Here is a 26,174-nt window from a genome sequence, read left to right as displayed (position 1 = left end):
CTTTATTTCCTCACAACTCCCTGGAGGCTGGTGGAGATCTTGGCAAGTACCTGTAGACTAACTTAATTGAGTAGGGATTTCCCAACTTTCCATACTCACACATGGACTTCCACAAATCTCAGTTGAAGTCAAGCAAAGCACAAGTAACACTAACTATAGGGTGGAGGACCTATTGGAAATGTATTCCTCTTAACTCCGTTTACCCTGGTCATGTCACAATCTTTATAGGGCAGGAATTCCCTGACAGCACAACAACAAAGCTTGGGCAGATGGTATTTTGCATACTAATGTTGTGTCCAAATTAAGAAACATCTCCTCTTCCCATTGACTGCAATGTGTTTTACGCTTTCCTGTCCACACTCTGGAAATTCCGCTTGCGGAATTCCTTTCCGCTTGAAGAAAGAACATGTTCATTCTTCAAGCGGAATCCGCGAGCAGAGTCCAATAGAAGTCAGTTGTAAAAAAAATTCCGCCCGACATCGTTTTCGTGCGGAATTTGTGCGGGAATTCCGAATGGAAAAAAAAAAGGGAAATTTTAATTAATGGTTGTAGGCCAGCAAAAAAAATGTTCCCTTATCTATTCCGCACGGAAAAAAAAAACTGGAACTCTGTGGCGGAATTTTTAAGCGAGAAGTCCGCTCAAATTCCTCATTGTGAACGTACCCTAAGGAGATTCTTATCAAATGAAGCATTTTGACTTTACTAGAAGCCGCTAAGCATCACTATACTTGGTGATAAAGTATGGTCACCAAGTACTCCTAGCATTAGTAATATGTCTAGTCTCTTCAAAGTAAGGATTGCAGGCTCTAAAAATTCTGTAGAAATTGCAGTTTCATTGGCTTCTTTAGTTACTGTGTCCCCTTAGGTTCTGCATCAACATACTTAAGTACCCTTATCAGATCTCTGTGCACTTTCCATGTATCTCTTGTACAACTTGGCTATATTTCCTGTTTCTAAGTGGATTATTGAATTGCTTTTTTCATGATTGCATTGTCTAAGGCCGGGTTCACACTACGATTTGTAACTACGGTTCCCGTATACGGCTGGGAGGAGGGGGGGGACAGGGCTTAATTGTGGCGCCTGCACTCAGCCGTATAAGGGAACCGTATTTAATGCATGTCTATGAGCCAACCGGAGTGAACCTCAGCCTCCGGTCGGCTGCATTTTTGGCTGTATGCAGTTTCTCGCAGGCAAAAACGTGGTCGACCGCATTTTTGCCTACGGTCGGGAAACTGCATACGGCCGAAAAAGCAGCTGACCGGAGGCTGAGGTTCACTCCGGTTGGTTCATAGACATGCATTAAATATGGTTCCCCTATACGGCTGAGTGCAGGCGCCGCGATTAAGCCCCCACCCTCCTCCAAGCCGTATACGGGAACTGTAGTTACAAATCGTAGTGTGAACCCAGCCTAAACACACAAAAATGTAAGTGTTGAATATACACAAAGTATAAAATTGTGCCTTGTACATTATTTCAGCTCAAGAAAAAAAGAATAGTTATAAGAAACGTATAATTATCAAAAGTTACAGAAATCTGTACATTTGTTTTTCCAGTACCTGGACATGTCCCATTCAGTTCACTGAAGGGCACACCATTTGAAGACAAGATCTTCTTGAATTGGAAGGAGCCAACAGAGCCAAATGGCGTTATCACTCAATATGAGGTACTACTGCATACATCTGCTGAAATGTTGTCTTAAAATAATGAAATAGCTGTAATTAATCATGTTGGGTTATACAGATTGTTGTGTGCAAGTTCCTAACAGCTTGAGGTTATTGGCCCATCATGAAGGGCAGAGTAGTGATGAGAATAAACCCTTGGACAGGTGCATAGACGTCTGTGCTGATCATTGTGTGTTCTCCTAATAAGTTACCCAATAATGGGGATCATTAGGAATCTTCTAGAGAACCTGTATATTTTGTGATTCCATATAAGGTCTGGACAAACAATATCGGAACGTAAAAGGTGAACCATCCCAACTATTTCCTAAACTTCTTCTTTTTATTTTAACAGGTGAAATACAACAGTATAAGGTCCTTTGACCCTGCAGTTCCTGTAGCAGGTCCACCTCAGACTGTGACCAAACTTTGGAATAGCACACACCATGTATTCTCTCAGCTGCACCCAGGCACTACATACCAGTTTCTTATTAGGGCGAGTACAGTAAAGGGATTTGGACCAGCTACAACAATTAATGTTACCACCAACATATCAGGTAACCAAGCCATATTAAGTAATATACTTTACTGAAAGTAGTAATAAAAAAAAAAACAACTATGTGATGTATTTTTGTTGTATCCCAAATGGTTTCTTATCACTGTTAATCCAGGAAAAGTTAGGCTCTTTTCACATTTGCCTCATAGTTTCTTTTCATAAGGGAAATGATGAGGTGGATTCATAGTAGAACAGATGCCACCAGCACCTGATGAACCCTATTGACTTATAATGGGATGTGTGTTTTCATGGGAAGTATAGAACTTAATGTACTGTTATTCTTCTCATCACTTTCGGGTGCCTTTTCAGGATAAACGTGTGTGTCTACATTTGGATTAGAACTGTTTCTGGCCATTATATGAATTATGACGTTTGTCATTATCCCTTTGTTTCTCTTTTTATGGACTTTCTGCCCAGTGTCCGGTTTTGTGACCAGACCTAAAACTGCGGCATACCATGGTTTTAGGTCCGGTCAGAAAACCAGATACGGGGCAAAAATGAGCCGACCGAAGTCACCGTTTGACTCTGGTCGGCTCATTGAAGTATTATAATCTGTTGGAAGAGTAGGTAGTGAATAATGCCAGAGCAGACAACTCTTTTTCTCCTATGTAGTGTACATCTGGTGAGTAATGCACAATTTTAGCAATATTAAGGATTATTTGTTCACCCCTGGGATATATACACCGATTATTCAGAATATTAAAATAAATAAATAATGCATAAGATCGTGTAGCTCTTTCTTGTGCTCTGGCCTTTCAAGTCACAGACTGCATAAGACCTGTCCATTTGCAAGGGTATGTGGCACCAAGAAGTTTGCAGCAGATCCCTTACATGAGCACTGTTGTTTCCTTGCTCTAGAAAAAGCTGTAAAATCTTGGCCACTAGGTGTCTCACTTTCCAGCAGTCTTCTGTCTACTGCCTGTTTTTTGCGGATATCTGTTTCTAGTAATGTAGACTGGAACACAGGAAGTGGTTTGTCCTAAATACAATGTTCACTTTTGAAATTTACAGTTTATATCTTGCTTTCTAACAGTTGTTTGATCTTTTCACAGCTCCTACATTACCTGATTATGAAGGTGTTGATGCATCTCTCAATGAAACTGCCACCACAATCACTGTCCTGCTTAGGCCAGCTCAGGCAAAAGGTGCTCCTATCAGGTATGTGGCAATGCTGATTGTTGTGTTATATCCAGGAAAAAAGTTTTTTTGTTTTTTCATTTTATTTTTTTTGCAAAGGGGGTATCCATGTTTTGCAATAAAATGCCATACAATTCTGTGGCTTTAAAGAAATTAGCATGACATTGCATGGTAATGCTTCGTTTTCATGGTTTTATCGTTTTTGCTTTTTTTTCTATGCAGACTAACACTTTTTGTAGGTAGCCTGACACTGATCTTCTTACAGGGAGAAACCTTTGCTAACAGACAGGCTAAAGCTGAATCTCCTAAAACACTCTGTAGTTTATTAGGGGCAGATAATGTGGATAATCACTTGCTGCATTGTGGATTTGATTTGAAATGCAGTGATGGGACTTCACCTTCTCTGTCTCTGTAAAGCTATAAAGTTATTTTCAATGTTCATCTTTCCCCCGTTTCTATTACTCCTTTCCTCTGTCATTGCTGTTTTTGACAGATATGGTTGGCAGATTTTCTTCGCTGGATGAAGGCTTCTCCCTAGCTTTGTGCCAAGACTTGGTAGCTAAATAGAAGGCTCATTACTGAAATCTGTAATTGTAGATGTGACAAGGTTTCCTGGAACTTTACAAGTCTGTGCTGTCTCTGTCAATTGTGGGATTTATTTTCCTACTCTGTCGCTTGAAAAAGCTGAGCTACATCGATTATTAAATTTTGAAGCCTCTGGCTTGAATCTGTGTATAGCTGAATTAGGCTGGTGCTTAGTATGTAGGCAGAAGGAGCTACTGTGTGTGTATGAGCTTCAGTAGTCATTTGATTCAGCGCTGTTACCTTCTTTGCCGGGATTTGTGCATCTGTCATGCTAGTTTTGGGGACATCAGCATATTTCTATAAAGGCACACATTCATTCTATGCAAGTCAACTATTGTACATTACTCAGACAGCACCAGTTAAATTGTTGAAATGACTTAGTGGAAGTGATGGGGAAACACACTTTAAAATGGCAGTCATGCAGTCTTTAATTATATTCATTGGGCTTTGTTTTCTCAACACTGCTTGTCTGAGGTAAGTGCGTATTGTCAGAGTTAATACTTGGTAATAAGGAGCACTGTGTGACTAATGCCTTATATTCAGTGAATAAGTGAAAGCGTAGGTTGGTGTGCTCTATGCTGAAAGGTAGCTCAGTGAACCTGGTGCTTTTCGCTCACTACAGACAGTGTACTGTAGACAATTCTATGTAGAATTACTTGTCTACCAAGGTGCACACACCATGTAGGGAGGATGTCATGCATGCCCAATCTCATTCTCTTTCTGTAAGGGTCTTGCGTGCAAACTACAGTACTGCTGTACACAGTTCAGTATTTCCGGATTCTTTTAAAATTCTGTAGAAAAACAAATGATGGGTCGGTTGGATTTTTCTAAACATGTTCGTAATGAAAAATGGAGAGAGATGCAACTCCCATTAATTAATATAGCCATATATGCCTTTACCTTCCCCCTTTCTCATGGTAATCCACACAGGCGAGAATGCTGCCCTAAATGTAATGCCTTTAATACCTAATGTGGGGAAACTATGCTACCTAATGTGTGGAAACTGCTGCCTACCTAATGCTCCCCTCCCCAGCAGTAGCACCCCTATCATCCGTCGGCTCATGCGATTACCACAGGGGGGGGGGGGGGTAGGGGGAATGGAGGGGGGGTGTTGCTGGTGGATGATGGGGGTGTTGCTGGTGGATGATGAGGGGCATTATATGTGAGGGGCACATGCGGCCCAGCCACTACCTCCAGTGGCCCCCAGATAATTTGAGTTTGAGACCCCTGCTCTAGACAGAAAAGAGGTTCTACTCAATTAAGACTGCATGGCAAAGTGTAAACTGCTTGTCACTCACTATTATGACCCTACTGAGCTGACAGCAATAATGCACCCCTTTTATCAGCATACAATGGTACGATCTTAGAGAGCTTTCTGGCTCTTTAGGTGCTTTAAATGTTTCATAGGACCTACCTGCTGTGATGGCCCTCGTTTCTCTATGCCATGGAGGGATCGGGGTGCCCAAATTACCATCCAAAATCCTGCTCTTTATCTACATGTTTCTAATGACCTCTTAGGGACTACTTTGATCCTAAGTTCCCTTATGCAGTGTATGTCTTTTCTTTTATCTTGATTGTATTGCTTAGGTTATGTCAATCATCCATTGACACAGTCAGTGGATCTGTTGGTTTCCCCTCACCAGGACCTCTAAGGCCTGATTCTGCTCCCCTGCACAGGGAAGCTGATCTTACCACTGATATATTTTGGAATATTGTATGTTTGCTGATTGTTGACCTTTGGTTACTTCCCACCCTAAAATCTAAAATAAAGTCAAAAAAGCCATAACTACACACAAGTGGTACAGTTAAAAACTATAGCTCATGGTGCAAAAAATAAACTAATGCAGCTCCATTGATGAAAAAATAAGTTATTTGAGTCAGAACTTGGCAATGGCCAGGTTTTCACTTTTTTTTTTTTTTTCAAACCATAAAACAAAACCTAAATTATCCAAGTTTGGTATCATTAGTCCTAATAGAATAAATTTTGCATGTCAGTGTTACCATATTTTAATTAAACTCTGAAAAAATGATTGCCCCACGAAATTGCTCCAACCCATATTTTTTTTAATTTTACTCTACATATATATTTTCTTCTGGAGTTGTAATACGTTTTATGATGCAATAAAGTACACCAATGAAAAGTGCAACTTGCCCCACAACAAATAAGCCATAATACCACTTTATTTGTGGATAAATAAAAAAAGTTTTGGATCTTAACAGTGAGTAGAATGAAAACTTAATCCAGAAATCTAATTACGATGGGTCGTGAAAGGGTTAACAAATACTTTTGTCCTTGGGTGAAGAACTAAGCAAAATAATGGTCAGAAAGTTTATTTTGTGCTGTTTTGTAAAGCAATAATAGACAATGCAGGTTATCTACCATCTGCTTTAAACATTTGCAAAGATCTTGTCTTCAGCAACTGTAAAGATGCAACACAGTCTATTTTAGTACAGTGGACAGATTTCTGTCCATCTGTGCTGGAATTACAGCATGTCAGTTAGCGTTTGGATCTGTATAGCTCTAAGCCAAGATAGCGAGGAAGCTGCAGCAAGGTCAGGAGGTGGGGATGCCTGTCAGCTCTTTCTGTCTCTAATGATATGACAACTGCAAATTGGCGCTCTAAGCAGAGCCCACAGCCAGTCATTATGGTCAGCCCTAGGTTTGAGCCTCTCCATAATATCATTTCAAAGGAAATGCTAACGAAAATTGTGTAAAATAAAGATGAATAAATATTTTGAGCAAAGAGCATCCTCTGTAAATGCCAATTTTGCTAAGTGATTGTGAAACTTTTTTTCTATAATTGTTTGGAGTTTAAGTTCAGGAACGTATGAACTACTGTAGAATACCTATTATGCAAAAATACTGATTGGAAAGCTGGATTCACACTACAGTTGGACAAAATCCCTCCGGAGATTCCAAATGCAGCCTGCACAGTGAATCATTTAACGCTTGGACCGTGCAGTTAGACGTCAGTTCTGCCTGGGGAATGGACAAGACTATTCTTTTGGCGGCGAAATTTCAGCGGTAGAACGCCTGCTACTAAAATCCTATAGTGCTCACCGATTCAGCAGATTTTGCTGCCAATTGATTTTAATGGGTGGCAACTGCTGTAGTAAAGCTGCAACAAAAAAATGTGTGAACTTACCTTTAGACTGTTTTTGCTCCTCTTCCCCAGTGTGTGTTATCTTGCATAGATACTTTATGCAATTGAAGTATGAAACACTTCTGGATGGATTTAGGCACCTAAGTCTAGACAGAATATTTAACATTTGACTGTGGCTATTCCAAAAACCCTTTACAAATGAGAACCATGCTGAGTCTTATATGTAGGACCTGTTTGCACAATACAGAAAGCATTCTGCTGCATATTTTTTGAGCATGCCAGTAGCTGCCTACAACTAGAAACAGTTATTTAATATATTGATTGCTGAATTAACTACCTTTTTGAATAATGACTTTAGTTTGGTTTATGGTTTGTTTATCTGAATTTCCAGGTGATGAAGGGGGAGTAAGTTAGGGTGACTTACTAAAGGAGGATTTCTCTTGCTAGCATTGTTTACCATTTTTATGCTTCGAGTGAAGCTTTACTGTTTACAAATTTTAAAGTTAAAGGGGTATTCTGGCTTTATATATCTTATCCCCTAGCCAAAGGATAGGGGTAAGATGTATGGCCACAGTATCCCAGCCGCCGGGGGCCCCCACAATCTCTGTGCAGCCCCTGACGTTCTGTCACGCCCCCTCCCATAGACATGGTAGGTGGGGTGGTGTCACTAGAGGGCATGGTCATGAAGTCACGGCCCCATCTTCGAGGCGGCCCCCGGCACAGAATGCTGAGGGCTGCACAGACATTGTGGGGGTCCCCAGCGGCGGGACTCCTGCAATTATACACCTTGTCCCCCATCCTTTGGATAGGGGATAAGATGTATAAAGCCAGAATACCCCTTTAATATGTAAAACTTTGCAAATACTTTTCTTTACTGTTTTTGCATCAATTTCAAGCAGTTTTGTGTTGCCCCTATTTATGCACATACACACTCATAGACAACAGTTCTTAATTCTTCTGTTGCTCATGGGACCTAATAGCATAGATCCACAGTGCACTGCACTTGATTAGAAAAAGTTAGCAAATGTCCCATTTATGGCCCCTGGAGGCGTGGTCCACGTATCATGCCTATTAGCCGATGAATGGAGTTGGAGAAACTGTGGCGTGCTCCGATCCATCTGAATACTCTCCTATGGTGCTCCTCCCCCCACCTGCTTCCTTTGGTCCACTGTTTGGTACCATGTCTTCTCTCGCTGCATTTGGGACAACTGCTCTTGGAAATTCTGCCTTTCTTACCCCTTCTCTCCTCTTCAATCCTTCCTCTATCATCCAGACTTCCCCTCAGGCCTGACCTCGGGGATGGTGCGGGAATGGGGCTCACTGGGTCTTTCTGCTGGGCGGATGTGGTGGACCCCCTATCTCGTACTTTCTTGTGCTTTGAGCTACTGTCCTCCCGTAAGGGTCTCCCCCCGTCTGAGGCTCTTCATTACCAGCAGCTCCGCCATTACCTGTCCTCCCATAGAGGGTCCCTGGCTGTATCCTTGCCTACTAGTTTTGAGCGGCTGTGTCAGAACGGCCTCTGGCGAAGGGACTTCTCTCTGATATCTACTCTATCCTTCTTTTGCCCTTTAATGGCTCTGCTCCATCTCGTTATATGCAGAAGTGGAATGAAGTTCTTCAGACCACTATTACTTTACCCCAATGACAGGTGATTTGGGAGCGAGCCTCCAAAGCGTCTATATGCACAGCTTACAAAGAGACTCAATTTAAAATGCTTATGGGTTGGTACCACACTCCTGTACTTCTGAATAAACTGAACCAGCTATATTACCTCAATGCTGGCAGTGTGGGGTGGGACTGGACACTGTCTATCATATCTTGGTTGTGTCCCCTTTATATCGGGCTTTTGGAAAGTTGTTCAGAGGCTACTTTCTTTGGTTCTGGAAGTCTTTGTCCCTTTAGATCCTCTTGTCTATCTCTTACACCATTCTTACAGGGGCCTATCGAGGAGGCCGTTCAGTCTCTTCATGCATGTGATTCTAGCGGCTAAAACACTCATTGCTAAGTATTGGACGAAGACTGTCCCACCGTCCGAGGCTGACCTGGTTGCCCGGGTGTGGGAGATTCGCTCTCTTGAATCCCTCACTGCTTCTTTGAATGATGCTATCCCCTCCTTTCTTGCTGTCTGTGAGTCTTGGGATCGTTTCACTGACCGGAACCCTCCTTGACCTTCTTTAGCTCTTCTTCTAAGTCTTTCTCTCTTTCTTTTCCTCTCTTCCCAATGTTTTGGTTGTGTGTTCTGTTTGGTCTTGTTCAGTGTGGATGTTCACCCCTTGTTACTGTCCATCCAGATCCTACAATATACGGGTTTCATACCCAGCCTGATGTGGTTTTTGGTTGCCCTGCCGGGTCCTCCCTGGACTCTTGTAGGCCATTTCTATGCTGTTCATTATGCTTGCTGACCCTCTGGTATTGTACACACTTGTTTTCTCCTCATTTTGTTTTCTTGTATTGTATCGCAAAATGATTTAATAAAAATTTACAGTTTAAAAAAAAAAGTAGTTAGCAAATGTCTGATTATAACTTTTGTGTAAGAAAAAACAAAACCTGGAATAAAAAGCAGTATAAGAAAAGTAAATTGCAAAAAGTTACACAACTTAGATGATGGAATAGTGATTCAGAGTGGCAGCTGTAAAACTAGATCTGTGGATGCTACTAATGTCAATATTTACAAAAAATGTAATAAATATAAAATCAGAAAATACTGTTTAGAATAAGAGTATGTATCAGCATCATGTTTTGTAAGTGATACATTCCCTATATAGAAACTTGAAAATAACTGCATTATTTGTGGCAAGGGTGAAATGTTGTTTTCTTTATTTTAGTGCATACCAGATTGTAGTGGAAGAATTACATCCCCACCGAACAAAGAGGGAGACTGGAGGGATGGAATGTTATCAAGTTCCAGTTACCTACAACAGTGCTGGCAATGGGGGTTCCCCGTACTACTATGCAGCAGAACTGCCTCCTTCTACTCTTCCTGAAGCTGCCCCATTTACCGTTGGTGACAACAGAACATACCAAGGATTCTGGAACCCACCTCTAGCTCCTCGTAAAGGATATAACATCTACTTTCAGGCTGTGAGCAGTGTTGAGAAGGTGAGTTTTTATCATATAAATTTGCACATTGCTCTTTGATCTCCTACTTCACTGGCTTTGGTTTTGCTTGCAGAATACCATCTATTGATCTATAGTGAAATGCTTACAAAAGTTACATAATTCAGTTATATATTTCTGTAAAAGAAGCCTTTGGAAAAATGTTGGTGACTAGAGACTGCTACAGAATATACATACATAAATTTAAGACCTGTTTACATGGCCTCGAATCATGTCTATGTTCCATTAATTTGTTTTTATTCATTTGACGGTAGGATACCAACACAGAAAAAAAAAATTTAGTTTGCTATTTATATTTTTGATGCCAAATAAGTTCTTACCATTGAATATTGTTTTAGCTGTTTAATAATAAGAAAGAGCATATTTCCATAGGTTATCATTAAAAACTTGATCATGTTTTGGGAGCTTTCTGATAACTTGCAGGACTAGAGTAAACTCTGAAAAAGTTGATGAAATTGCTCTGCAGATATGCACTGGCAACATATAGTAGGGTGATATGGAGTCTCCATTATATCACTGTGAAAGAGAAAGCAAAGAATCACATTTAAGAGAGACCTCAGCAATGTTGATTAAAGTCTGGGTCCCTGAAGCAAACCCTACAGAGAAAAGGGGAAAAGAGACTTGAACGAAATCTAGCCTACAGCTGCTAAACATACCCATATTCTCCACCAAGCTGATAAAGAATTCATCAAAACAAACCCTCTTGTCTCACAATGTGTTGAATGTCTTGGGTAAAAAGTTCTAGGTGTTTGGTTACAGTAAATCATAGTTTAAAGTGTGAGAGTGCGTCATGTACATTTGAGGCCTAAATTGGTGATTTGCACAGAGGTGGCTGATAGTTACAGCGGTGCTGACATGAATGCAAAAAAAACACGTGACCCCATTTTGGAAACTACACCCCTCTGAAATGAGAGAGCACCATGCGCATTTGAGGCCTTAATGAGGAATTTGCAATAGGGGCAGACCCCGATAAAAGGATGGGGCTTGTCTCCACCAAAACCCTACAACAGTGTTTCCCAAACAGGGTGCCTCCAGCTATTTCCAAACAGGGTGCCTCCAGCTGTTGCAAGACTCCCAGCCTGCCAGGACAGTCAATGGCTGTCCAGCAATACTGGGAGTTGTTGTTTTGCAATAGCTGGAGCCTCTGTTTAGGAAACACTGCTGTATGAGACGTTTTTCATTTTTATTGAGGCGGAAGGGGGGGACAGTGTAAGGGGGTGTATATGTAGTGTTTTTACTTTTTATTATGCGTTAGTCTAGTGTAATGTTTTTAGGGTACATTCACACAGGCGGGGGTTCACAGTGAGTTTTCCGCTGGGAGTTTGAGCTGCGGCGGAAAATTTGCCTCAGCTCAAACTTGTAGAAGGAAACCCGCTGTAAACCCCCGCCCGTGTGAATGTACCCTGTACATTCACATGGGGGGGGGGGGGGGGGAGGGTGCCCCAAACCTTCAGCTGTGGCAAAACTACAACTCCCAGATTGCACTGACAGACCGTACATGCTGAGAGTTGTAGTTTTGCAACAGCTGGAGGCACCACTGATTTAGGAAACACTCTAGCTTAGTGATTACAACCCGTGTGCCTCCAGCGGTTGCAAAACTACAACTCCCAGTATGTACGGTCTGTCAGTGCATTCTGGGAGTTGTAGTTTTGCAACAGCTGGAGGCACACGGGTGGAATCACTGAGTTAGGAAACAGACTCTAGCTCAGTGTTTCCAAACAATGTGTGCCTAAACCTGTTGCAAAACTACAATTCCCAGCATGGCCAGACAGTCAGGGATGCTGGGCATGTAGTTCTGCAATATCTTGCCGTTCAGATGTTGCAGAACTACATCTCCCAGCATGCCTGGACAGTCTGGGCATGCTTGGAGTTGTTGTTATGCAACAACTGGGGAAGAACAGTTTGGAGACCGGTAAGTAGTGGTCTCCACTACGCTTAGACCGCTAAGCATGCTTGGAGTTGTAGTTCTGCAACATATAAAGGGCCAGATATTGCAGAACTACACGCCCAGCATCCCTAACTGTCTGGGCATGCTGGAAATTGTAGTTTTGCAACATCTGGAGGACCACAGTTTAGCGACCACTAACCAGTGGTCTCCAAACTGTGGCCCTCCAGATGTTGCAAAACTACAACTCCCAGCGTGCCCAGACAGCATGCTGGGAGTTGTAGTTTTGCAACTTTTAGAAGACTATAGTGAAGATCACTTACTGGCGATCTTCACTGCAGCCTCCTCCACCACCGCACTTTCCGGCTGCACTCCTCCTGCTCCATGCTGCCGCCACCACTCCGATTTCGCACGGTAATGATCTTCGGGTAGATTTATCAAAACCTGTTGCCTATAGCAACCAATCAGATTACTTCCTTCATTTTGCAGAGGCCTTGTTAAAAATGAAAGAAGCGAGCTGATTGGTTGCTGTGGGTAACTTGGCAACTTTTCCTCTGGACAGGTTTTGATAAATCTCCCCCCTTGTGTTTATTTCAGCACATGGATATAACTGGCAACTGCCCTGCTTTCTAATATAAGAATATCCCCTTGTGCGTACACATTATTTAGTTCTAAAGACATTTAGACAAGATTTTACGTTTATGAGCTTCAGTATAGTCACTCCGGAGGGACATGAAAAATGTGACTAGATAAAGCAGTGTAGCATCTCCCAATAGCTTAAGGTTTTCTATTATTTTACACCACACAAACACATAATTATGGAATGATTTTTCACAAATGCAAAAATTTGGATTCTGCTTTAGTTTTTCCTTTGGTCATTTTCTAATAAGTATTTTGGCAGATGAAAAGTTTGATTAAGCCTTTTCCAACACTTGATGTACGTATGTGGCAAAATGTCAGGCAGGCCCTGAGCCTGTTCTGTTGCCCACTGTGGATTATTTTTGATAGCTATCAACAGCAGCAGCAGCGAGGATTAGAGAGAATTGAATCTGTTTGTTTAACCCCGTAGCTTCTTCTTTGTCACCTGATAATGTGTGTTTTATAATCCTCCCCCACTAGTAAAGACCCCTAGATTGCCAAGCTAATACTTCTGTTGCACCAAAAGCCTTGCAGACGCTGAATTCCTGGTGAGCAGCAGCTTGAACAAGACAATGGGGTGTGTTTGACAACCTGTAGACACTGTACTGTAACTACACTGTAATCATAGATCATATGGTATAGCCCTGTATGTATAAAAAAAACTTTATTTAATCATTAAAAATATTTTACTTTTGGGTTTTTCTTGTCCCTGAAATTTTGGCTACCAGGGGGCTCCCTCTCAGGTCCTGCCCGCATACCTGTCTCCCGGCTGCTGCAGGTTTGGTCTCGTGCTGGCCTGGTGGAGAACAAAATCCGGAAATGCGGCTGGAACCTGAGCTCTGCACAGCACTTGTTCTCTTCCTGTCAATCAAGCAGGCGAGAGCGAACGCTGTGTGTTGCAGGTCTGCTCTGATCTCCCTCCTCTCTGTGTTACACATGCAGAGAGGAGGGGATTGAGGAGCAGCCTGCCACAATTTTCTGTATCTTCTATGCTGCGCTCCCGATTGCGAGCACAGCATCGAAGAGAGAGGGCAGAAGTTCTCCCTGGCTTCAGGTGACATGGTTCCTGCCGGGGAATGCCCCCTCCAGAATGCTGGAGCTTGCAGATCGTGAGCTGAAGGCAGAGGGGGAAATGGCAAAGTATAAAAGATTTAAGGCAGGTGGGGAAGGGGAGGGGTTGGAGGTTAACAGGTTGGGAGGAATGAATAGGGAGGGTAGGAAAAAAATAGTACCGAATAACAGGTGCTCTTTAAAATTCTGTTTGGAAATGTCCAGATTTAATTGCACCTATAACTTTTTAATGGTTGTGTAATAGTTAAACTTTTCAATATTATCAGTAAAGTATAATTATTTTGTCATGAGGCAGGCATGCAATAGTACCTCTCCCCCAGAAGGAAGAGAGCTTACTCTCTGGTGCCACCTTTTGGCAGTGCCATTCCTGCAACTTAATACTTTGTTCCTTATAAGAGTCTTACAACATGACTGGGATTTGTTACCCAAGCCTGAGTGCCCCTCAGAAGGAAGAGTTAACAATCTGATTCTGGATTTTTCATTTGTCAGTACAGTTTTCTAGGCCATGCAGTGCTGTCCATAAGACTCTACTTGGCCAGTTTGCCATTCTTTTCAATAAGAAACATTAACCCCTTCAGTCTCATGAGATCTGTAGAATAGGGATAACTATTTCCTGTGCAGGTTTGGTTACTACCATGTGCTTTTTGTGCATTGCTGCTTGTTGGCTCTGGAGGGGGCAGACACTGGGTGAAAAGCTTTAAGTCTGAAGCCAAAGCTGCTATCTGTGAATGATTTCCTTGTTTAAAGTGAATAAGAGAAAAGCACAGCACGAAGTGCAATAACACAAGATGATTTAAAATCCAATTTGAGAATCTTCCCCTAGATAAGTATGGTCCTCCTGGAGATCTCAGCGTCCTTGTTATAGAGTCACCATGCCAGGTGTCTGGGGATTAGTTGAAATTGCTGGGATGTGCAGAAAGATTGATGGCGGGGATCTGTACCTGGATGTTTATAACCAAATGGAAATTGAAGTTTTTGAGGTTTTTCTTTACCTCTTGTTTAGGGTCTTAATAGCATCAGAGCTATAAAATTATTTTGCTACACTTTTCTGTTGACCTTGTAGTAAAAGAGGTCAAATTGCAGATGTAAATGATTATGCAACCGCATGCTGCTATTTAAATGGATAATTTATTAGAAGTCAAATCACAACTTTCCAGTTTAGAAGATAAAAAAAAAAAAAAAAACTTTTAATTAACATTTCTAATATTTGCCATTAAAATTGTTTCCTATTCGCAAAAGAACAAAAAAAAACTGTGCTGTTCCTTGTATTCTGCTTTATTTCTTATACAGTAGGTTACAGTAACTATATTAGCTGTCCTTTCACATGGACTGTGTGCAGGGTTTGCCTTCTGGAATCAAGCAACATGACACCTCTGCATTGAGCCAAAATAAAGTTGGCTCAAGGAAGAGTATTTAGGTGTTACTCCAGGATATGGATAAAAAAAAAAAATGTTCTTGCCTAGTGTCCTGCCAACTTTAAATCACTGCTGCAACGCTGCTGATCCTACAAAAATGGAGAGATATTGACCTCCTCCCCTTGATCACAATTAGGGTAGATAAAGTTTCTCAAGTTTACTTCTTTAAGGAATTAGCCAGCTGGGAAAGAGACACATGCAAGAGACACATCTTTCTCTCTCTCTCTAGAACCCTTGGCTGTACAAACTAGGCTAGGCAGTTGCTTTAACTTTTTTTTTTTTTTTTTTTCTACTACTTAAAGGGGTTGTCCCCAGCCTGCCTTATAAAATAACAAATGCTTTAACTCCCCTTCCCTTGTAGCTTTGGTATTAGAATCTCCATCTCCATTAAAGGGCTTGTGCGCTGCCCTGACTTGCGGAGCTCTGCTCACAGCATCCGGAAGTTCATTACTCCGAATGCTGTGTGCGGGCTTCCGTGTTCGCGGCCGCCGGACGTGACATCACACCAGGCCCCTCGTGACGTCTCGCCCGCCCCCTCAACGAAAGTCTAAGGGAAGGGGGCGCGACCGCTGTCACGCCCTTTTTCCATAGACTTTGGTAGAGGGAGCGGGCGTGACACCGCGAGGGGGCGGGCGAGATGTCACGAGGGGCGTGAACACGGACGCCCGCACACAGCGTTCGGAGTAATGAACTTCTGGATGCTATGAGTGGAGCGCCGCAAGTCAGGGCAGCGCACAACCCCTTTAAGTCTGCTTCCCTGAGGCGGACAGACCTATAGATGTGATGTCGCAGTGCCACTCAACAATCACTGGCTGTAATGGTGTCCCACTTCGAGCAATGATTGGATAGCGGCACTGTCCGTACCCCTGGCTGTAGATGCTACGCTCTGGAGCTTGGGGGAAAGTGGAGTCACCGACCAAAGACTGGGCGCACTGATACAGGAGCTACAAGGAAGCAATAAATGTCTGTAGTGAAAATACATTTTTAAATATCAATGTACATGCCTTGCCAGTATTAACTCTATCTATTAAATAACATGCAAACTAAATGATGCTTTATTTTATCTACCATTAGGAAACAAAGACTCAGTGTGTGCGAATAGCAACCAAAGGTAAGGATATGATGCCTGCTTGTCAGCAGCTAAATTAGGTATTTTGTGAGGTTTTTCTTTTCTGTGCAGGCTGTTAACAGGTAAAGGGGTATTCCAGTGCTATAATAAATACATCACATGGGGCTTGGCCATAGTGGAAAAAAAACACCATACTTTCCTATCCCTGGTCCAACCACATCCTGGAGCTAGGACACTGCTGTGGACAGTTATTGGCTGAGCTGGGACCTAACAGTGTTATTTTTTTATACCTGTTTAAATGCTGTCTTTGATGGAATACCTGTTTAAATTCTGTCCATGACTTTTATGATTTTATGCTTGTTTTAGATTCGCCATTTATATTGAGAGGGAGACTAAAGTTTAGTTGAGGAAATTATAAATTTATACCTGATATGTATGCTGTGCAGGGTCTGGTTATAGGCAACATCTGGAGAATTAGTAAAACACTTGCAAAATTATCTGCAGATAACATACTTTATTTTTTTTTTTTTATCTGTATTGTGAATTGTAATGCAGAATTTCTTTAAAAGGTTTATCTGTTTAAAGTTACTAAAAACTGAACTGTTTTTGTGCCAGTCTTGATAGATTGTGTGTTACTTTTTCCATAACGATACCCGTCTGCTTTCACAATTCTGCTGGTTCACCCTGAAAACAATAGTTTATCTTTACTCATAACTAGTCTACCTGCAGACCAATATTTATTGCATCAGGACTGTTACTGGCCACTCTTGGCCAGCACAACAGCATGGTCCAAGTGACCGCCAGTGTACTACTAAACAAGGGTGTTTTGTATCAGTTTTTTCCTTCTTTTCTTACATCTACTCTCCTTTCTAAAGTAGTAATCTTACTATTTCTAACACTATCTGACAGGTTAGCTATTTTAAAACAAAATAATAAGGATAAGGATTGAAAAAGGAGCAACAGCAATGTCATACGGAACAATTTATTTCACAGTTGATATTATGTAACGTATTGTCCATTCTTAAAGGAGTTGTCCCATTATTAAACTTTACATTACTATTTTAGATCACCTAAAACATAATAATTGTGCAGTTGGAATAATTTTATAATAAATGCTTTTATGTCCAAATATTGCAGTTATATATTATGGCGCCCCTGCTGTTTGAGTTCCTTGTTACAACGTCCACCTAATGTGTTGAGGGCAGGTGTTAAAGAACCACCTCTGATGTGCTGCTTTTTATTACCTGACCAGTTGGAGTAACTTTATACAAGATGATGATCCAGGCGCTCCGACTAAGCCACTGAAAATGTGTGACAATTGGCACTGGACACATTAGGTGGACATCGTGAGATGGTATAAAAAATAAATAGGCAGGGATTCCATAACAATGTATGTATAAACAATATCTAGACACAGGAGCATTTTTGTCAAATAAATCCAGTTGAAACATGGGCAGATTTTTTAAAACTGTGTTATTTGCCCATAACAACCAATCACAGCTTAGCTTTTATTTCTTAAATTGTTCTAGTAAAATTAAAGTTGAGCTCTTATTGGTTGCTATTGGCAAATATGTCTTATGTTCATTTCACGATTTCTCCATCCGACTTGAGTACATGATTTTATAACTTAAAATCAAATAAAATTTTATCTAAAGTCTGATCATTGACCTACATAAAAAAATGGGATCCATTACACCTATCCGGTTTGATCCACATCCGATTTCACAGGAGGTTAAATGGAGGTCAATGGATCTGACTTTATATACAATTTCATATGATTTTAAGTTAAGTTGTTCGAACCCCATAATTGTAAGCGTTGCGGAATCTGTAGGCGCTATATAAATAAATTATTATTATTAAATCGTGTACTCAAGTTGGATGGAGAAATCGTGATGTGAACGCAGCCTTGTAAGATAAGGGAGGGGTGGTGTTGACAAACATAACTGATAAGGAAACAACTATTATTTACAATTACAGGACAGCTGATGTTTATATTCAATATTAGTGCATATAGACATCTCATAGTAGGTCTGCTTGTGCATTAGGCTGTGTTCACTTGGCCATCTAGACCCGTCCCGTTCTTATTCTGTCAAAAAAAAAACTGTCTTTAAAAAAAAAAAAACGGACAATAACTGATGCGAACCGATGTTATCCATTTGTATCTGTTATTGTTCAGTTAATAAACAAAAAACTAAAAAAAAATTTTGTTCTGAGCATGTTCAAAAGTAAAAGCGGATCAAACAACGGGTTGAAAAAATGGATGCCAATGGGTGACATTAAAGGCTCATCAGTTTTCCATAGACTTCAATGTTAAATTTACTGTATCCGTTTTTTCTTCTGTTTTTTTTTTTTTTTTTTGACGGGAGAAAAAATACTGCATGCACCTTCTTTTCTCCAATAAAAAAAAAATGGTAATGAGCGCAGATGGGTGCAAACGGATGTGAGTGAAAGGATTGTAAAAAAAAAAATCCCATTGACATCAATGGGATTATTTTACAACTGTTGGTAATCCGTTTACAAGCAGCAACAATGGAACTTAATGGGGGGAAAAAAAGGGGGACAGACAGCCGTGTGAACGCACCCTTACATGAGCAGGCATTCATTTTAAGCATGCAACGCTACATTTTCCATGCACAGCAACAGGGAAAACACGTGATTGACAGGGTTGGAAAAGCCGCTTTTTGAAAAAGGGAATTTTTCAAAAAGTGAGACATTCACTTTCCATTAGTCAGTACAAGTATGGGGCTTGTTCTTCATTACGATTAACACATCCATGTGCTGTAATACATGGGGAGTGCTTGCGACAGCGAGGGCATTCACATGGAAAATGACTCTTATTTTTACCCACAGCTTTTTTTTTTATGCGTGTCCATTTATGGGGCAGCGCCCTGATGCTGCAAACTACCTAGAAACTGGTTTGATAGGAAAATGTATCCACCATCCCTATCTGCGTTTAACACATGCAGGTGACCCAAAAACATATTTTTCCAAAGAGAAGTAACCTTCATTAATGTACACAAGTTACATCCTCTAAGTCCTTACAGAATAGCTCTCGATTCCTTAATGTCATGCTATGTTTTTTTTTTCTTCATTTAACAGAAAGCGAAATATAAAACAAGCCATTTCTTTCAATTGTAGATGTTTTATACAAGTCTGCCCGCCACCTACTTCTATAAACATTTTTCAGACTGTGTCTAGTCTAAATTGGTGCTGAAGAACATTCTTCAAAAGCCGAATGCTTTACTATAGCGAACATTTAATTAGGAGTGGGTGCACAATGTCTTTAATCTACCTGTGGTTTACCTCTTCATTTCAGCTTATCAAATGGAACTTATTCACTTGATTGGACAGGTAGTCTAAATAATTTATACTTATTTTAACTATTTTGTGAACATTTGCAACACCCTTAAAGAATCTCACATAGCAGAGTTCTTGTACAGGGAATCACAGCACCAAACAGGCTCAGGATCTTGTGCAGAAGCTTTAGTCTTATTTTATCCCATACAAAAATGCAACGTTTCGGCAGCAGCAGCCTTTGACAAGCATTGGTTTTTATGGGGGAGACTTTGGAGGGGACCCATAGGTCACCCACAAGTCAGCTGGTCACTGACACCTTCCCTGGTTACATGACTTGGCAACAACATTTAAGGGTACATAACATCATACATACATTGCAATAGATAATACAAAGCATTTGTTAACCATTTATACTACTCAGCTTTAGAGGGGACTAAGGGAACACTGCAATCGTGTCTGCCGGACAGCAAGGGTACAGGGGTGCAACTCCTGTACTGGGCCACCACACAACAACACAATGAACCTAAGTATACAGCCAAGATAACACAGGAGGGTCTTAGGGACCACTGTGTGAATATCTTTGAGTGGCCCAGCCAGAGCCCTGTCTTGACCACAATCAAACATGTATGGGTAGACCTATAAATGGCTTCAACTTACTGTCCCATCCAACCTGACAGCACTTAGAAAATCCCCAAACCTAGATGTGCAAACCTTGTGGCTTCATACCCAACGATGTAATAGCAGCCAAAGATGCCGCAACAAAGTGCTGAGCAAGTGGTCTGAATACTTGCGGCAATGCACTATTGTAGTTTTTCCTTTTATATAAATAAGCAGACTCTTTTCAATTTTCAAGTCCGCCACATTACCAAATGTGAAAAGGTACAGGGTCTGAATGCTTTTTAAATGCACTGTAGCCTAAGAGAAGATGAATCCTCACTGTTTTCAGAATTATCTGCATGCTCTTGATATGTTATTTTTATCTAAAATACTAAAGTCTGTAATGCTGTTAGTCTTAGCAGTCCTCAAGTTCGCCCAACAGGTCATGTTTTTAGGATTTCCTTAATCTTTCACAGGTAATGTAATTGTAGTCATGCCTGATATAATGACCATAATGTAATGTACATGGGCAGTTCTTGCAACAGTGAGTGCGTTCACATAGAAAATTACTCTCATTGTTGCCCACAGCTTTCTATACATATCTATTTATGAGGCAGTACCCTGATGCTGCAAACTATATAGAAACTAGTTTGATAGGAAGATTTATCCACCACCACTCCCTATGTTTAAAACACAAAGTGTTTTTCCATAGAGAATTAACCTTTTACTAGTTTTATCACATTTGAAAGACTAAAAAAAAATCCTGTCAACATGACCTGTCAGGGGTTCTTAAGGACCGTGCTTGGGTAACACTGCTATAAAGTATGCACGTGATAACGTTCTTGCTTATTCCTTTTCTAGTGGTGGGGTAACATTAAAGAGATATTCCGGTGGAAAACAAATATTTTCAACTCAACTAATGCCAGAAAGAGATACAGATTTTTTAATTACTTCTATTTAAAAATCTTAACCCTTCCAGAACTTATCAGCTGCTGTATGCTCCAGAGGAAGTTGTGTAGTTCTTTCTAGTCTGACTAAAGTGCTCTCTGCTGTCACCTCTGTCCATGTCAGGAACTGTCCAGAGCATGAGCATCCCGATAGCAAACCTCTCCTACTGTGGACAGTTCCTGAAATGGACAGAGGTGTCAGCAGAGAGCACTGTGGTTAGACTGGAAAGAACTACACAACTTCCACTAGAGCAAGCAGCAGCTAAGTGTTAAGGAAGAGTTAAGATTTTTAAATAGAAGTAATTTACAAATCTGTTTAACTTTCTGGCCCCAATTGATTTGAAAACATTTTTTCTACCCCTTAAACTGTCACTGCAAAATGTCTTTATCAGTGTTTCTCAGTCCATGTGCTGGTTACCTTTGTGATATACAATTTTAGTCACTGCTTTCTTTGTTAAAGGGGTACTCTGGTGGAAAACTAATTTTTTCAACTGTTGCCAGAAAGTTAAACAAATTTGTAAATTACTTCTATTTAAAAATCTTAATCCGTCCAGTACTTCTAAGCTGTTGTATTTCTTTCTGGAGTTCTTTTCAGTCTAAACACAGTGCTCTCTGCTGACACCTCTGTCTGTATCATTTACTGTCCAGAGTACAAGCAAATCCCCATAACAAACCTCCCCTGCTCTGGACAGTTCCTGATGCGGACAGAGGTGTCAGCAGAGAGAGCACTGTGGTCAGACTGAAAAGAACTCCAGAAAGAAATACAACTTCCTGTGAAGCATACAGTAGCTGATGAGTACTGCAAGGATTAATATTTTTAAATAGAAGTAATTTACAAATCTGTTTAACTCTCTGGCAACAGTGTATTTGAAAAAAATGTGTTTGCCACAGGAGTACCCCTTTAACCCATCTTTTCTATAGGTATGGATTACACGGTTGTTAATAATTTGGCTGAGGCTAAATTCAAATCATATTTGGCTGGGAACTCACGGTATACAGTGCAGCTATGGCAGAATATAATATGCTCAGTATAAGTGTAGACTTATGAAGATTAAATAGGTTGATTAAGTGGACCATTAATGGCCAGTTTATTCAATATTTCAAATACTGAATGTTCAATTTTAAGAATAGGAAAGTAAAATGTGCCTTTACTCTGAAAAGTCTCATAGTAGCATTCTATATCTTCTGTTCCAATCTTCCAAGATCCCAAATTGCCTTTCTCTGCTGGAAACAGACATTGTGCTGTCAGACTTCCTGGACATGCAGAAAATCATTTTACTCCTTTTGTTGTAAACCTGCTTTACTATAAATCACATGCTTTCCCCCCACTTGATATTATTTTAATAGAAATGTGAGCCCTTAGATCCAGGTTCTTCACTTAAAGACTTCACTAATAGACTGTCAGCATGCTTTTTTCCTTTTTTTTTTTTTTTGTGTTAATCAATGTACTCCATTTGCGGCATATCCCCAGATAAATGGGCTGAGGTCAGTACAGAACCAGACCTCTATATGTTGGGTATATTGGTGTCAGCTAGGTCTGAGCTACTTTTATGTCTTATTGCCAACCGAAAGTTTAGTCAGAGAGTCTAGAACTTCCTAACTTTTATATAGGCTGCATGTGGCTTTGAATATGGAGCTCTATTTCTCAATAGTATTGCATAAGACCTCAGGGATTTTAGATCATTTTGGGGTAGGTTTATCAATATTAGTCTTAATAAAGTGGCAACATTAATTTATGCTAGTTATCAGGTGTAAATGCTTTAAATGGGTTATCCAGCAATAGAAAAACCTAACTGATTTATTCCAAAAAACAGCACCAGACCTGTCCTCAGTTTGTGTGTGTATTACATCTTTGCTCCATTTCCTTCAATTTATTTGAGCTGCTATACCACACACCACCCGTGGACAAGTGTAATGCTATTTTGGGAAGAAATCGCCCCTGTTTTTATTTTATTTTTTTATCCTGGATAACCCCTTTAAGTAATATGGTGGGCTGACTGAATTCCATGTTTATGATTTTCAGTAATGTTGACAAGCTTCTGAAAAATTGTTGAAAATGTTTGACCTTATATTTTTAGATTGAGCAAGAAAGCATGCACCCTGTTAATAAAATGGATACACCCTGCACAGAAGAGATACTGGTATACTGCTCACACTGTGCATTAGTATTATCACTCCCTAAAATATAAATATATACACACACTCAAGTATAAGCCGAGTTTTTCAGCATGATTTTTCGTGCTGAAAACGCCCCCTCGGCTTATACTCAAGTGAACAAAAAATGCTTCTGGCTTATCTGTGAGGGGATGGGCCAGGCAATCCATCTTCGGCCATCTATGCTGCAGGGACCGTCCAGTGGGGAGGTTTAGTCGTTCCGGGCTGTCCATCTTCACCGGGAGGCCTTCTTCTCCGGGCCGGCCCTGAACTAGTGACGCTGCATTGACGCCACCGCGTAGGGATGTCACGGACGTCTACTGCACACGGACGTCCGTGCGCGGCATTGTCAACGCAACATTACTAGTCCATGGCCGGCCCGGAGCAGAGAAGAGGGCTTCCCGGTGAAGATGGACAGCCCGGAACGACTAACCCTCCCCACTGGACAGTCCCTGCAGCATAGATGGCCGAAGATGGACGGCCCGAACCAGCTCACCCTTCCACAACTGGGGAGGTGAGTAGAGAAGAAAAGGGGGGTCTAGATGATGACGAAGGGATTGACAGATGGTGATGACGGGGGTCTGGATGATGACATGGGGGGATGATGACATGGGGGGGGATGATGTATTTCCTACCCTTGGCTTATAGTCGAGTCCTTCCTAGGTTTTTGGGGTGAAATTAGGGGCCTTGGCTTATATTCGGAACGGCTAATACTCGAGTATATACTGTGTGTGTGTGTGTGTGTGTGTGTGTGTGTGTGGAGAGAGAGAGAGAGACACCTTTTTTTTTTAAAAAAAGCGAATTAGTCAGTGGGGGGTGGAGTCCATACAAAATTTTGCTATGTGTCCCTATGATTTCTATGTTTGCCCCTTTTTATGTATTCCTAATCTAACAAGCATCCTGATTTCTTATCTTTTATTCAATTTACTTTTTCTTCTGTACTTTTGATGCTTTGTAGTTCAGTAAAAGACAGTGATTAGTTATTAATATCATGTTTAAGCCTTTATGGCACACAGAAGAGATGCAAATTGCATGAAGTCCTTTAGATGATCTCTAACCCTTCCGGTAGCTGATGTCGCTCATCATTAATCAAGGAAGCGCCTGGGTCAGGAACTCTTTTCAACATTTAATAGATCTTTTATCATTAAAATAATTTCTCATAAAAGATTGGAGGAATTAATCTTTGTCATGTTACCATAGGAATAATGAGTAGTTTGATATTTAATTACCCTTCTTACCTTTAATAGTGTACAGAGTTATCACCTTCACTAGGGAGAAATACCAGATAGCCTTTTATTATGGCTTCTAGTAATGGATCTGCTGACATTCCTAGCTGCTTTAAGATACACTTGTCAAATAAAGTAGTTGAGAAGTCTTTGAAGGGTCATTTTGGCAGTTAAATAACAGACACCTTATGCATAGGGATCTATACTATCTATAATTATAATAAGCATAACAAGCCTGTCATTGGTACTTTTTTTTTTTTTTTTTGTTACGGTATATATGCACTGCTCAAAAAAATAAAGGGAGCACTTAAACAACAAATTTCATACGATTAGTTCATTCATTCAGATCTTAGTGTGACCTTTATTTTTTTGAGCAGAGTGTGTGTATATATAATATATATATGTGTGTGTGTGTGCATATAGTATACAAAAAAGAAGGTTGCAGTAGCACTCTTGGTCAAAAAATGGAGGCTCTTAGCACACTTTTTGATCAAAACGTGTCCACCATCCACCACACGGAGGTTGCCTCTTTTCGGATGGGACCCTAACACTCATTTCACTCACCTCTCCTGGGCATATGGCTTCTGACTGGGTGACATGCAGGATCCTCTATCAATTTAAAAAAAACTCCTGTGAATAGGCTGGGGAGCACGGTCAAAAAGGGTGCCACTCCCCCTAAATTGCACAGCAAAATAAAAAATTGCCAGCGCAACTACCTAATACACGGGTGCACGCTGCTGTGGCAAATACAGAGTATACAAAAACGGTTGCAGCAGCACACTTAGTCAATAAATGGAGGCTTTTAGTGCACTTTTTGATCAAAACGTGTCCCCCATCCACCACATGGAGGTGGCCTCATTTCGGATGGGACCCTGACACTCATTTCACTCACCTCTGCTGGGCAAATAGCCTCTGACTGGGTGACATGCTGGATCCACTATCAATTTAAAAAAACCTCCTCCATTTTTTGACCGGGTGCTGCTGCAACCTTCTTTTTTGTATACTCTGTATTTGCCACAGCAGCGTGCATCCGTTTATTAGTTAGTTGTGCTGGCTATTTTTCTTTTTGTTTTTGCTGTACATTTTAGGGGGAGTGGCACCCCTTTTGGCCGTGCACCCCTCCCATTTCACAGGAGATATTTTTAATTGATAGTGGATCCAGCATGTCACCCAGTCAGAGGCCATATGCCCAGCAGAGGTGAGTGAAATGAGGGTTAGGAACCCATCCGAAATGAGGGGACACGTTTTGATCAAAAAAGTGCGCTAAGAGCCTCCATTTTTTAACCAAGGCTGCTGCTGCAACTATCTGCAACTAACTATTTTTATTCTAGTTTTATTTATATATATATATATATATATATATATATATATATATATATATATTAGGAATGTCACGATACCATTTTTTTTAAGACCGAATAAGAGTACCGATACTTTAGTTGCAGCCCCCCCTTGTAGCCAACAGGACCCTCACCTGTGTAGCCAGCAGTCCCCTTTTGTAGCAAGCAGAGCACCCTCTTTGTAGCCAGCAGGATCCCCCCTGTAGACAGCAGCCCCCCTTTGTAGGCAGCAGGACTCCCTGTAGATAGCAGCCCTCTTTTGTAGTTGCTCACCGTTCGGTGTCGCCACTCCGCAGCCCCATTCTGCCATCCGCATTATGGTGTCTTATGGAGGAGCATGTGACATACATGTCACTCTGCTTCCTCCGTAGTATTAC

At 41.0% G+C, this 26,174-nt stretch overlaps 1 protein-coding gene across 14 annotated transcripts in view; it reads left to right on the top strand.

Annotated features, from left to right (window-relative positions):
• Positions 1-26,174, top strand: part of PTPRK (protein tyrosine phosphatase receptor type K) — a 400,600-nt gene that overhangs the window by 281,613 nt on the left and 92,813 nt on the right. For all 14 annotated transcript variants that reach the window (XM_056566508.1, XM_056566504.1, XM_056566511.1 and 11 more), the window contains exons 9-13: positions 1,554-1,663; positions 2,014-2,215; positions 3,267-3,372; positions 9,866-10,139; positions 16,242-16,278. In XM_056566508.1, the coding sequence (XP_056422483.1) occupies positions 1,554-1,663; positions 2,014-2,215; positions 3,267-3,372; positions 9,866-10,139; positions 16,242-16,278 (729 nt within the window). The remainder of the gene's footprint in view (positions 1-1,553; positions 1,664-2,013; positions 2,216-3,266; positions 3,373-9,865; positions 10,140-16,241; positions 16,279-26,174) is intronic.

Source organism: Hyla sarda, chromosome 3 (assembly GCF_029499605.1).
Source record: "Hyla sarda isolate aHylSar1 chromosome 3, aHylSar1.hap1, whole genome shotgun sequence".
Lineage (NCBI taxonomy): Eukaryota > Metazoa > Chordata > Amphibia > Anura > Hylidae > Hyla > Hyla sarda.
Note: the sequence above shows the minus strand (reverse complement) of the source record. Positions and strands in the feature narration are given on the sequence as shown.